Source organism: Medicago sativa, chromosome 3 (assembly GCF_051527215.1).
Source record: "Medicago sativa cultivar Bolivia chromosome 3, Bolivia_mono, whole genome shotgun sequence".
Classification (NCBI taxonomy): domain Eukaryota; kingdom Viridiplantae; phylum Streptophyta; class Magnoliopsida; order Fabales; family Fabaceae; genus Medicago; species Medicago sativa.
The window spans coordinates 24,260,788-24,275,820 of NC_140751.1; the positions used below are offsets into that span (position 1 = coordinate 24,260,788).

At 32.6% G+C, this 15,033-nt stretch overlaps 1 protein-coding gene across 1 annotated transcript; it reads right to left on the reverse strand.

The window, feature by feature from the left end:
* Window positions 1–7,400: 7,400 nt before the first annotated feature.
* On the reverse strand, window positions 7,401–8,914 carry LOC146936553 (uncharacterized). Its single transcript, XM_085757710.1, has 2 exons — window positions 8,596–8,914; window positions 7,401–8,107 (listed from the first exon to the last, which is right to left on the reverse strand). The coding sequence occupies exons 1-2, from the start codon at window positions 8,912–8,914 to the stop codon at window positions 7,401–7,403; spliced, it is 1,026 nt and encodes a 341-aa protein (XP_085613836.1).
* Window positions 8,915–15,033: the final 6,119 nt, after the last annotated feature.

A 15,033-nucleotide genomic window follows, 5' to 3' on the forward strand; every position in this document is an offset into this window, starting at 1 on the left:
AAATTTTGGTTGTGTTGTTATTTTATCCCTTTATTTTTCTCGTAACAGCTTATTTACTTAAAATCAAATAGATATACCTACTTGTGAAAGAAAAAAACTAGATATACTTTACATTGAAAACGAGTTGTACCTTACGATCCAAATAAAATCAATTATTCTAAATTCATACCCTAATTTGTAAAAAAAAAAATATCTTTTTTCTCTACACGTTTTAGTATATTTTTTTTGGTTACATGAGAAAAAGTCAAAGCAAAACAAAAAAAAAAAAAAAAAAAAGGAGACTATTGGCCGCGAGGATAAGCAACACCCATACTGTCTGCCGTAAGCAATAAACGAAGCTCAGCTGGAGGGTTATGCAAGATCAATAAATCACTCGTAGACCTTGTTCCAAGCTTGGCTAAGAAGTCAGCACACATATTACCCTCTCTGAGAGTGTGACATAGTTGAAAAGTCCAATCTTTAGCCATGTATTTTCTAACAATAGCTATCTCATTTCCATAATTGTGAGTGGAAACATCAACATACTACACTAGGTGAATAGTATGCATAGAATCAGTGTAACGAATAATGTCTCTCGGGCCTTCTTCCCAACAAATTTGAATCACATGCATTAATGCCATGATTTCAGCATGAAGAATATTTGAGTAGCCAATATTACCATGAAAGCCACACATAAATTGTTCATCGAAGTCTCTAATTAAGCCACCGAATCCTGTCATCCCCGGGTTGGTTTGAGCACTAACATCCACATTAAGAATGTATGAGTCATGATGGCCTTTTTGCCAAGAAATAAGATGAGGTTGAATGCGAGTAATCTCCTTATGCATGCTGCTGAAAGCTTCAGTAACATTATGAGTCATAACCTCGATCTTTGACAGAGTAGCCATTAGAGGCATGTTTATATCATCAAAAACCTTTGCATTTCTAGCACACCAAATACTCCACATGGTATTAGGAATCACAATGCCAAGCTTGTCAACACTATCATGGGACCACATGAATATCGAGCTATCCTCCTCAGGTAAACCGAAACTAGGACCCACCATCAAGTTCCATATACTTTTGCTCGGTTGCAATTAAACAAACAATGAATTAAGGTCTCGGGTTCATTATCACAAATCGGACAAATGGAGTCTAATGGGATACCTCGATGATTCAATATAGTTCGTGTTGGGATCGCAAGATGCATCACTTGCCAAAGGAAGAATTGGATGTTGGCTAGGATTTTAAGTTTCCACACCCAATTCCAAGAATCTCTAGGTAAGAGAGGAACTGTCTCTTCATCATTCAACCAACTATATGTAGATTTTGCCGAGTAGGCACCAGAGGTACAATTATTCCAAATCCAGTTATCAGTGACATCATCCACTAGGTGAGCCGTCGTTTCCAAAATCTTACTTCTGACAACTTGAGGCTGCATAGTATAAACATTTTGTAGGTTACCTCCATCCCTGGTAATAATATCTCGAATTTGAAGATCAATATCTTGAATTTGAACAAACGGCACAAGATGACATAAGGGATCTTTTAGCAACCAAGGTTCTTACCACATACTAGTGGTACCATTTCCAATTTTGAAATGAAATCCATCCTCCAATACTTTAAGTGCTTTATTACAATGGCATTCCAAATAGGAGAGCCCTTGCTATTTCTCGTAAGGAAAATATTAGATCCCTGAAGATACCTTGCTGAAAGAATTTGAGACCATAAATGATTACTAGTTTTAAACATACCCCACACAAGTTTACCAAGTAACGCAATGTTTTGTTTCCTCGCAATTCTCACTCCAAGACCCCCATGTTTTGTTTCCTCGCAATTCTCACTCCAAGACCCCCATAGACAGATAATAAATATTCATTTATTTATCCAATAAAAATAATAATATTCACTTATTTATCAATAAAAAATATTCACTTAGTCCACAATTCGACTTACCAGGGTTTTTTTTAAATTTTTTTGGTACAATTTACCAGGGTAATTTAATTTCATATTGTAGAGAAATAAAAAACCAAAGTTCATAATACCGATAACATCCTTCAAAAAAAATAATACCGATAACATATATTTATATATGGTAAATTCTAGACTGATACTACTCACACCACAAAATATCTAAGTTACAACCAAAAATTATCAATATATCCTTTGATTTAGTTCACGTGTTCACACACATTAGTTGTATATCCATAGTTTACTTAGTTTATGTAAATTGAGTTTACATAAGTTTTTTTTTTTGGTTACATGAGATAAGAAAGAGAAAAAAAACAAAAGAAAAAAGAAGCAAAGAAAAACTACGTCCTAATAAAGGACACTCCCATAGCATCAGCTAGTAAGGCTGAGGATAGACATGGTAATGGTTGATGTACCATCACAAGAGTCTCTGATTGATTAGCACCTATTTTTGCAAGTATATCCGCGCAAGAGTTTAATTATGTGGGCAAATATCATAACAATAATTATGTTAGCTATTTATCAATTGTGTGCCTTAGTTGATAAGTGATCAAATTAAGTAATAAGGCTATTAGATTTGTAATTGGATAATTAATTAAATATTTAATTAGTTAATATGGACTCAATGATTGGATGTCCGGATGGCCCATTAACGGAATAATGGGAAACCCTAATGGCCATCCAATATAAAAGAGGCTATGGTACCCAATACACTGTACACAGCGAACTCTCTCTTCTTCTCCCCATCTGAAGAGAACTTGAGGCATAAAGGTATCGGTTGAGGAAGAACCAAATCAGCCGCCGCTAACGTTCTTGTTTGTTTCAGATCACCTCTCTGTTTACCGTTGACATTGAGAGGGTTGCCATAAAGCTTTATCCAAGTATTCCTAATGCCCTAATTGTTAATATCCTTGATAAATCAAACATGTCGTAGATCCGTTCATATTCATGTTCAATGTTTTGTCTTGCTTCCGCTATTGATTCATAATTTTATGAAATCTCTTTTTATTAAGACCTAAATTTCCAACAAGTGGTATCAGAGCGGTCTTCATGTTTGATTTATTGGGATTAACCCTAAATTATACTATTTGAAATTCTTTCGATCCAAATTTGTGTGTAAATAATTTGCTGCGATCGATGATTGTTTGATGGATTCTTTCGGCTTTATTTGGTTTTGTTTCTCACGATATTTATGCAATTCATATGTTGATCAGCACGTGAACTACTTTTTTTTTTCTTTGGTTTTACACTATTTTTGTTGAATCAAATTATTTTGATAAAACGGTGTGCTGTTTTGGTTCCGAGATGAACACCTATAATGATACTTTGTTTTTGGGTTTTGGTTTTCATATATGAAACTTTAGTGTATAAGGTCAATAATAGACCATAGTACTTTTACATTCTTTCAAATTTTCACTATATTTTTAAGGTGTCATCATCAAAAGAAAAGGGGAAATAGTAATGTTTATCATGTTATGTAATTAAGAGCATTACTAATTTAAGTTTTTTCTCTTTGTTGAAATTTGAGACGCCAATGAAATTGTGTAAAATATTGGAACCGAAAGGAAATAGTTGTGTCTATGCATTATTGTTATTTTGGCAATTCATGAGCACATATATGGCTTATTGTTTTCTGACTTTGATAACTTGACATGATCTAAGGATTTGCATATGGTTTTCAAATTGATCAGTATAATCGATTCTCTTTATATAGATATATACAAGAATATTTGGATTCTGATCAAATTTAAACAATTGTTTAAATTTTGGTTTTCTTATTTTTCAATCAAATCTTTCGGTTTAACTTATTCATAAAGTTTGTTGCATTGTTATATCTATTCGGTCTTTCAATTGTTCTTTCAAAACCAATACTTGTTTAAAGACTTATAAATGTTATTCTATGGTCCTGCACACTTGAACAAATATTAGCACATCCAATTGAACTTTTAATACCTTGTTATCATCAAAACTTAAGCTGCCAATGTTAAACACATTTTGTTCCAACAATCTCTCCCTTTTTGATGATGACAAACACTAATATTAATAGTCAATTGTTGTAAATCTAATTAGCAAGTTGACTTTAGGGTCTGAGGTTTGTAAGCTCCCCCTAAGTCTAATAGCCCTTAAGGTGAGGCTGTAAGCTCCCCATGAGTTCTATTCAAGTTAATTAAATTCATTTTAAACATAAAAATGTCACTCAGAAATAATTCACATGAAATCCAAAGACTAAGAGATGAGAAGAAGGTTCTCCTAAATTAATTTTAATCTTAATTTAGTGGACTCAGAGCCTAAATGTTATATGTCTTACTCCTCCTTTTGTCATCAACAAAAAGACTAAAAATTAAGGAAAAGAGTAAGAAAAAAATGGATTAAAAACATGAAAGTTTCTAAAGATATCAGAGCAAGAACATATCAGATGCAACATAACAAACAAAAATATTGTATCAGAGACAAACTAACAGAAGCATATCTGAAATATCATAAATAAAGAAAACAACAGAATTAGGGTGTGGAATTAGGGTTGTTGTTGCTTCATCATTTCAAGAAGAGTAGCAATCCCACTCTTAATCTCTGATTGCTCAGCCATGGTTTCCACAAGTTGTTTCTGCAATCTCATCTCAAGCTTTTTTGTCCTCTTGATTTGAGCTTCTTGAATAGCTATATGTTGCTTCTGCTCTTCCTTAACTTCTTCCAGTTTTATTCTAAGGTCTTCAGATACCATTTTCTGCTCAAATAAATCTTCCTGAAGTTTCTCAATCTCTTCAGGGTCTTCCATGTTCAGACTCTTCAGAACAGCTTTCTGTGGCTTAATAAGCATCTGAGTGATCCAAGAAGTGTCTAAACCTGATCTGACAGCTTCAGGAATCTTCTTTGAGTAATCAATGTAGTGTGGAGAGTCTGATAGTTGTTTCATTGATCTCTTGACTTCCACAGCTTCCATACTCTCAATTACTTCATCTAACCACTTCTTCAGAGCCTGGTTCAGAGCTTGAACAGACAATCTTTGAAGATCATCAAGTACTTTATTCACTACTTCCTTGAGATTGTTCTATTTATCTTTTTAGGTCTCAAGGTGAATAGCTTGATTCCCACCTGAGAGATTAACGACCACGTCATCACCGTTAACGCCCCAAATGGACGTAGGGACTAATTTGATTGAAATATGACAAATTCGGGGACGTTTTTGTTTGATTCGTGAAAATCCAAGGACAAATTTAGTTATTCACTCATTAACAAAAACATGAAGTATAAAAAATGCAGAAAAGCAAAAAAGGAAAGTGAAAGAAAAATAATATTATTACTAATAAGAGCAAGTTACATACATGATTCGATCAATAGTTACTAAGGATTTTTATATCCTAGGTAAACGGATGTGCAATCTAGTTGGCAAATTTTCATGAATGACACGTGCTTTTCTTAAGAAAATCTACTACTATCATAAGAAAATGGAAAATGTTATTTCTCTAGAAAAATAGTATCAAGAATTTTTAAAGACACAACTGACAAGTTTTAATTGCATGATTTATTTGTTCACTTCCTATTTTTCTGTCATACCTCCTTGAATTGTGGCAAATAGTGCATTATGATTGGCTGCTCTTTATTCTTGATGTTATTTTTCTAGAGATATATCATTGCTTTAAGAAAATCTACTACTATAATTTTTTTTAGCAGGTTTCAGTTAGTCTCGATATTTTGTATTTTTCTTTTCGGTTTTAGTATGTGATAATAGAATTTTTTTTTTTTATAATCCAACTATAATTTGTTTATATTGGTTTTCATCCACCTATAATAGATTTTTTTTTTTACTTCTCAGTATTTTAATTTGTTTTAAAAATTTGGTGTTGGTTGGGTTCAATTCTTGATACCACTCTTCATTTTCAATCTCTTGAAGACATTTGGACTATCTGTAACAAATCATGGTCCCCTTGGCGCAAACTTGTCATCAAATCTGCTATATTTCATCTGATAAATGTTATTTGGTTTTCCAGGAACCAAATAAGATTCAATGGGGAGATATGCAATTAACTCAATCATAGCCAATGTTAATTTGTCAGGAAACAATACTACTTTAGCCTTCTATTAGAGACTTTACAATTGTTAAGAAGTTCAATGTCAAAATTCACCCTCCCAAAGCTCCTTCCTTCAAATAAGTAATTTGAAGTCCTCCTTATGTTAATTGGGTCAATTGTAATACAGATGGAGCATTTGATGGCAGTGTTTCATCATGTAGAGGTATATTTAGGAACAATGATGCAGTGTTCATGTCTTGCTTTGCTGAGAGGTATATTTAGGGTCAGCTTATCATGCTGAGCTATTTGCTGCCCTTAGATCGAGAGTTGTGATCAGAAATATACCCAGTGGTCCCATTCAGCACCCCCCCCCCCCCCCCCCCCCCAAAAAAAAAGTTTCTATCTCTAAATTATCTCTCATCACTCTATTGTTTTTGGTACATAAATTGTCTACTATATGATGCTTTGTATACATCTGTGATGATTGTTTACACGTTTTCCTTGTCTATTTATTTAGAACTCGATCAAGTGAGAAATGATAATTAAATGCAAGTATTGTCGCTGAATATAGGAGTGATTGATATGGGACGCAGGGGGTGCGGTTATGGTGCATAAAGATATTTCCTTATGCACCCTGCATAAATCCAGAAATGGTTTTGGAGTACAACTCACAGAAGCCATTTCCACAGTAAAATAGTTTTGGAGTACAACATACTATAATTTTATGCAGGGTGCTGGAAACCATTAAGTACATCTAATGGTTTTGGAGTACAACTCACAAAAACCATTTCTGGATTTATGCAGGGTGCATAAAGATTTTCCTTATGCACCATAACTTTTTGTTCATTTCATATGTGGTTATTGTACAAATGTAAATTAATACTGAGGTGTGGAAGCTTGATATCATGCTCAAGGGGGAGCAAGTCCACTTCAATCTCTTGAATGGTTGAATGCAGTAAGAGGGGAATTTTCCTAATATCAGAAACATTATCTTGCAAATGAATGGGTGAAGCTATTTCAAAGTTTGAAGCAATTATGCATTAAAGGCTCACACTATCTACAATGAATAGGTATAGTTTGTACTTGGTTATATCAATTAATTATTTTACTGTGATGAGTCACATATGATTGTTATTCACTTGTACACCATTACTTTCATACCTTTTACTTCAAATAGATGAAATGTGTTTTTCAAATGATGGGTTATATAGTATAAGAATGCAAACTATGATGCACAAAATAGGATCGCATTGCTTTTTGTGTCTCTTCTGTGATCTTTTGTGATCTTAAGTATATCAATTTGAAAAATAAGCAATCTTGGAAATAAGAAATGCACAAAATAGATATAATATTTCTGAACATAGTTGTTTACAATTAGTTCCTTCCTAACATATACATACATTGCAACTAGCTCTTCCCAATGAAAGCCTAAATAACTGTTTAATCAAGAATGATAATTTCTCCTTCTTCCCAATCTCTATTAAGAAACTTTTCCTCATTCAAATCATTCACTCCCATAATCTCATCCTTTAGAACCAACCCTACAAATATCTTCAATGGATTCAACTTGTTGCAATCTTGCAATGAATGACCGCACAGATTCTCCAGCTCGTTATAAGAAAACAAATTATCATCAATAAACGCCGTTCTTTTTGTGCTTTGTATCATCAATTTAGCAGCTTCTCTTTGTTTCTTCCTTTCCAAGTTACCTTTATTGCAACCAAACATATTACTTTGTGCATCCAATATGCTATCCACAACATGTTGCTTCTTAACCTTCTTTTCCACGGAATTCGGACTCTTCTTCTCTTCAAATTCAAACTTCCTTTTATTTCTTGCACTACAAGACATTGATCCACAAACTTTTGTGATATTTTCCTTTCCTTTGCTTCTGTGAGATACTTCTGTGATATTTTCTTCTTTGTTGTTTTGTCTCTCAGCTGCCCATCTTTCCTCCAAGGATTTCCACTTCATCTCAAATAGTTCACTTAATTTCATTGCTATTCTTTGAATTGTATGGCTCTTGTAATGCAACTTATTGGCATTGCAAAATATGATCCTAACATCACTTGCAAATTGATCTGTTGTGAGGTATAAACCCTTCTCCAGCTTCAACTTCACGGTTTCAAATTCCATTAATGCTGGACCTGTTTTTAGATTATTCCAAAATCACAATAGCAAGAATTAGCATTGATTCCACATTAATCACATATATTTGGCTACTTTTAATCAAGTCTAGAATTAGCAAGACTTACGAGGGTAATTTAATTTCATATTGTAGTGTGAAATAAAAACTAAAGTTCACAGTACTGAAACTATATATTTATACGGTAAATTCATTTAAAATCAGTTATTTCAGTTAAAACTTGACAAATCAATTTCCCTTAAAAAAATAAACCTTGAAAATCTTTTTAAAGTAATGAGCAAGACTTACAAGGTTAATTTAATTTCATACTGTATAGAAATAAAAACAGAAATCACAGTATCTAAAACAAAATATGATATATATGGTATATTCTCTTAAAAATCAGTTAATTCAGTTAACACCTTCACAAATCAATTTCCCTTAAAAAACCAAATAAACATTGACACATCAATTTGAACAAATAACAAAGCTTTAAAATACTGAACATACCTGAAATATCATTTGAATCACAACGAGCTAATCTCTTTGAATTCATTGCATCCTTGAAATCTTGTCCATCCGGATTTAACATTAGCCTTTTCAAAGTAATAATACACTGTCGTTTCTTGAAATTATCCATGTTTGTCACACCCATATTACTTCTTGAATGTACCTTTGCATGTATAGAATGGGTTTGTTGAGTCTCCTTGTTGGAATGAGAAACCAAAACATCATTGATTGTGTTGTTGTTATGGAAAGTGTGTAGTGATGTAACAGACTTTGGTTTGAGTTTCTTGTGAAAAACATCATAGAAAAATTGGTTTGCCATTGTGTTCGTGTTGTGTAGTGTAGGTTTCACGCTAATGTGTGATAATACTTTTTTGTTTGGTTTTCCCTCGGACTTTAGGGTTTTATGAATTAAAAGATAATGAAATAAAACTCAATAAAAAAATAGTGATGAAATAATTCTATTGGTGACTTTCTCATGTCTAGGATCAAGATCCAAATACCCTTCTCTCATAAATTCACAGCCGTAGATTTCCACTCCTATCAACGGTTTCTATTTTGACATCTTCTCATATTTTCCTAAAAATTCTTCAATATATTGTATTTGAAAATTTAGCTAAAATTTTGGTTGTGTTGTTATTTTATCCCTTTATTTTTCTCGTAACAGCTTATTTACTTAAAATCAAATAGATATACCTACTTTTGAAAGAAAAAAACTAGATATACTTACATTGAAAACGAGTTGTACCTTACGATCCAAATAAAATCAATTATTCTAAATCCATACGCTAATTTGTAAAAAAAAAAAAAAAAAAAAAAAAAAAAAAAAAAAAAAACTTTTTTCTCTATACGTTTTAGTATTATTTTTTTTTTTTTTGGTTATATGAGAAAAAGTCAAAGCAAAACAAAAACAAAAAAAAAAAACAAAAAAAGGAGACTAATGGCCGCGAGGATAAGCAACACCCATACTGTCTGCCGTAAGCAATAAACGAAGCTCAGCTGGAGGGTTATGCACGATCAATAAATCACTCGTAGACCTTGTTCCAAGCTTGGCTAAGAAGTCAGCACACATATTACCCTCTCTGAGAGTGTGACATAGTTGAAAAGTCCAATCTTTAGCCATGTATTTTCTAATAATAGCTATCTCATTTTCATAATGGCGAGTGGAAACATCAGCATACTACACTAGGTGAATAGTATGCATGAAATCAGTGTAACGAATAATGTCTCTCAGGCCTTCATCCCAACAAATTTGAATCTCATGCATTAATGCCATGATTTCGGCATGAAGAATATTTGAGTAGCCAATATTACCATGAAAGCCACACATAAATTGTTCATCTAAGTCTCTAATTAAGCCACTGAATCCTGCCATCCCCGGGTTGGCCGGTTTGAGCACTACCATCCACATTAAGAATATATGAGTCAGTATGGCCTTTTTGCCATGAAATAAGTTGAGGTTGAATGCGAGTAATCCCCTTATGCATAGTGATGAAAGCTTCAGTAACATTATGAGTCAAAACCTCGATCTTTGACAGAGTAGCCATTAGAGGAATGTTTATATCATCAAAAACCTTTGCATTTCTAGCACACCAAATACTCCACATGGTAATAGGAATCACAATGCCAAGCTTGTCAACACTATCATGGGACCACATGAATATCGAGCTATCCTCCTCAGGTAAACCGAAACTAGGACCCACCATCAAGTTCCATATACTTTTGCTCGGTTGCAATTAAACAAACAATGAATTAAGGTCTCGGGTTCATTATCACAAATAGGACAAATGGAGTCTAATGGAATACCTCGATGATTCAATATAGTTCGTGTTGGCTTGTTCAAAAAAAAATATAGTTCGTGTTGGGATCGCAAGATGCATCATTTGCTAAAGGAAGAATTGGATGTTGGCTGGGATTTTAAGTTTCCATACCCAACTCCAAGAATCTCTAGGCAAGAGAGGAATTGTCTCTTCATCATTCAACCAACTATATGCAGATTTTGTCGAGTATGCACCAGAGGTACAATTATTCCAAATCCAGTTATCAGTGACAGCATCCACTAGGTGAGTCGTCGTTTCCAAAATCTTACTTCTGACATCTTGAGGCAGCATAGTATAAACATTTTGTAGGTTACCTCCGTCCCTGGTAATAATATCTCGAATTTGAAGATCAATATCTTTAATTTGAACAAACGGCACAAGATGACATAAGGGATCTTTTAGCAACCAAGGTTCGTACCACATACTAGTGGTACCATTTCCAATTTTGAAATGAAATCCATCCTCCAATACTTTAAATGCTTTATTACAATGGCATTCTAAATAGGAGAGCCCTTGCTATTTCTCGTAAGGAAAATATTAGATCCCTGATGATACCTTGCTGAAAGAATTTGAGACCATAAACGATTACTAGGTTTAAACATATCCCACACAAGTTTACCAAATAACACAATGTTTTGTTTCCTCGCAATTCTCACTCCAAGACCCCCATAGATAGATAATAAATATTCATTTATTTATCCAATAAATATAATAATATTCACTTATTTATCAATAAAAAACATTCACTTAGTCCACAAGTCGACTTACCAGGGTTATTTTTTTATTTTTTTGGTACAATTTACCAGGGTAATTTAATTTCATATTGTAGAGAAATAAAAAACCAAAGTTCATAATACCGATAACATCCTTTCAAAAAAAAAATAATACCGATAACATATATTTATATATGGTAAATTCTAGACTGATACTACTCACACTACAAAATATCTAAGTTACAACCGAAAATTATCAAAATATCCTTTAATTGAGTTCACGCGTTCACACACATTAGTTGTATATCCATAATTTACTTAGTTTATATAAATTGAGTTTACATAAGTTAAGTAAATTACGTTTACATGTACATGTATAAATTGAATTCACGCGCTCACGCACATTAATTATATATACGTACTCAGTCTATTTAGTTTATATAAACTGAGTTATACATGTATAAATTGAATTCGTGCGTTTACGCACATTTACGTAAAATGAATTCACATGGTGATACGTAAACTTAAATTACACTACCTTACTACTTAATATGTAAACTTAAATCACTTTATCTTACGTAAATAATACATGTTTAATCTAAATTCACGTCTATCTTATATGTCACACACAGATCAGAACAAAACAAAAAACAACAACATCGAACAAACAATAAATACAAACTCTTCAATGAAGAATTTCATGAAATTCACTTACTTGTATGAATAAAGTACGGATCAATGAAAAAGATGATGATTCAATCTTTAATCATGGTAGTTATTGGTTGCACATCCATGGTGGAATGTGGGTGAAAAGTGGTGAAGGTTCAAATTAATAATGAAAAAAAGGTTTTAAAAAATTTACATGAAGAGGTAATTTCGGTATTGTTGTAAAATTTTAAGTAAATTTGGATGTAACTATAATTATATGGTGAGAGACTAGAAAATGTCTAAATTCTATTTAAAATCTGTTCTTTCGATTAAAAACTTGACAAATCAATTTCCCGTCAAAAGAATAAATAAACTTTAACAAAACAATTTGAACAAATAATAAACTTTAAAATAATGAACATGCTTGAAATATCATTAGAATCACACAACGAACCAATCTATCTGAATCCATTGCATCCATTTTTTTAAGCGCAAATATTATATATATATATAAATATAATATAAAGGGGATATATCTCCTGCAAGAGTCGAAACATACATACAAACTTGAGTACAAGAAGTACTCCGGTCAAGCGATAACAAAATCAAAGAAACCCTCCCGCAGAAAAACAAGAGCAAAAACTAAAACCACAACATAAACACAAAACTCCTAACAGGAACATCCAAGGACAGCCGAACAAGAGGAAGATCATGCGCATAACCCCTCAATAAATCAACCCTAGGCAAATCCTCCATAAGACACTGACGGTGCCAACACATAATGGGTTCATGATCCAACTCATAGAAGGAACAGACGCGACCAGAATGTTTTTCCAAAAACAACTTCCAAAAGGCGAACTTAACCATATCCACCAACTCAAGCACATACGTCTCCTTTTGTTACAATAAACAAACACAAAACATATTAAAAAGATGTTTAAGTGTCAAATGATTCTGATGAGGCGAAATTGTCTTTTTACGGATCATTAACTTTCATATTAAAAAAGGAAAAAAAAATGTGTTTTTACTAATAATAAACTTTCATAATTAGAAAATAGATAATTTAGAGATTTTTTGGAAAAAATAAAGTAAGAATCTATTTTGTGTTTTTAATAAAAACTCATTTTTAAATAATTTAGTTTGTTTAGATACAACTATATAAAAGTCTCCGTGACCTTAGCTCAGCTAACGGGGACAATGCATTATATATGCAGGGGTCGAGGTTTGAACTCCGAACACCTCACTTCTCCACATTTAAAATGTATGAACTCCAGTCACTAGACTACTTGACAAAAAAAAAACAATAAAACTAATAAAAGAAATTGTTTGTTACAAAATCATCTCAAACTTTTGACAATTACTTTTTCTCTCTGGAAAATATGATTTTTTTTTACAAAATACATAGAAGAGTTAAAATATGTTGAGATGCCAAATGATTAGGTAAGGCAAAATTTTGTTTTTGCTGGTCATTAATTCATTATAGAATAGAGAATAGAAACCTCTCCAAGAATAGAGAATAGAAAGAGTTAACTTTCATAACTAGAGAATAGATTATAAAAATGGGTAAAAATTCAAAATGAAAGCAACAAAGCTACCTTCTTTTTTCTTTTAAGGAAAAAGCTACCTTTTATATACCCAGATTTAGAAGATGAAAAAAGAAATAAACAAACTAATATAAGCTCTTAAATCAATGAAGTGACCGAAATTAAGAGGAGAAAACAACTCAAGTTTAGTACATCTGTCTATGATATCAAAGGCCCCAAGTCAACCAAAGCACACAAGATGCAACACAGAAAAAAGATTCAATTAAAAGTTTAGAACTCTTCTTAGTGATTTAAAAATAAAAACAAACTGGGTGCACAATGAGAATAACAAGAATAGATATGAGAGACTACGGGTATGGTTACTCAATTTTGGTGTATGATGTTGCCGTCGCAAATCAATACAACAACAACAACAACCAAACATTTTCCCATTAAGTGCGGTCGGCATATCAATGCTCACATTATTTAAATCTTGAACCAGATTGCAATTCAGTACATGTAGGTTTGACATAATAGCGCATTAAAAGATAAAAGAGTGACACAATCATCAAAAACCAATGGAGCTTGATAACATTCACCTCACCCAAAGTAATGAAATATGTATCTATTGTAGAGAAAAACAATGCATACGAAGTTTTATTACACATGATTGTGGCGAATCACAACTAGAAGAAATAATCAATAGCACTAAATTTTCTCTACTTGACTAACATGCCCCATCTGTTCTGGAAAATTATTTGATTTCGGCATGTTCCACCAAAATCTACCATGATCACTAGGTTTTCCTTTATTTTTTCTGCTACTATTATCTTTTCTTTCTTATTGAAATTCAGCAAGGTAGGTTTGACATAATAGCTAGAATCATATGGAAGATGAGACCGCCATATGCGGCTGGAAAAAGAGATTGCATTTGATTCTTTTTTTTTTTTTGGTACAGAGTTGCATTTGATCTTTACAAAAACTTATTCTCACAATAGTTCCCCTATATGCTCCCAATAATTAATTTAGTAAGCTACAACTCATTTAGAATCCTAATGATCTAATAAACTATTATTACATCATGATCCTTCACTTTTTGAGACTTGGTGAGTGTTTGGATTGAGGTTTGCATCATGTTTCTCACTTCCCAATGCACTTTTGATGTGATTTTTGTGAAGCTACAATTGCAAGTTTCTACACAGTCGTGCGTTTGAGCCCATTTGTACGCTGTTCCAAACAAGCTATTAGCTAATTTGAAAGGCCTTTAAATGACTATGTAGTTGGTGGCAATAGGAAACTTCGATATGCTTATCATTTATGGAACATTAGAGATGACGTTAAATGACCGCATTGGATGCCATTTGACTCGATTACATGTCATTGAAGTTCAATTAATTATAACCGATATATGATGAATAGAAAAGGTCATGTAAAGTTGAGCACATTTCAGGAACAACAAAGAAAAATGAATCGATGGATTGATCAAAGATAACCAAGACTCAAAAGAAAATTTCATTAAAAGGGCGACTACTTCAACAAAAATTGTGCATGCAACTGAAACAAATTTTCCATGGGCGAGATTAATAGCTCATCAACAAAAAGCGCGTTAGAATTTAACTGTGGAGAAGAACGCGTATGGAAGCAATATTATCTCACCATTAATTCATGAAAATAAATGACGAATTATCATAAACAATTCTTGGATTTTGCGATTTGTTTTTGCAGGTGAAGATAAAA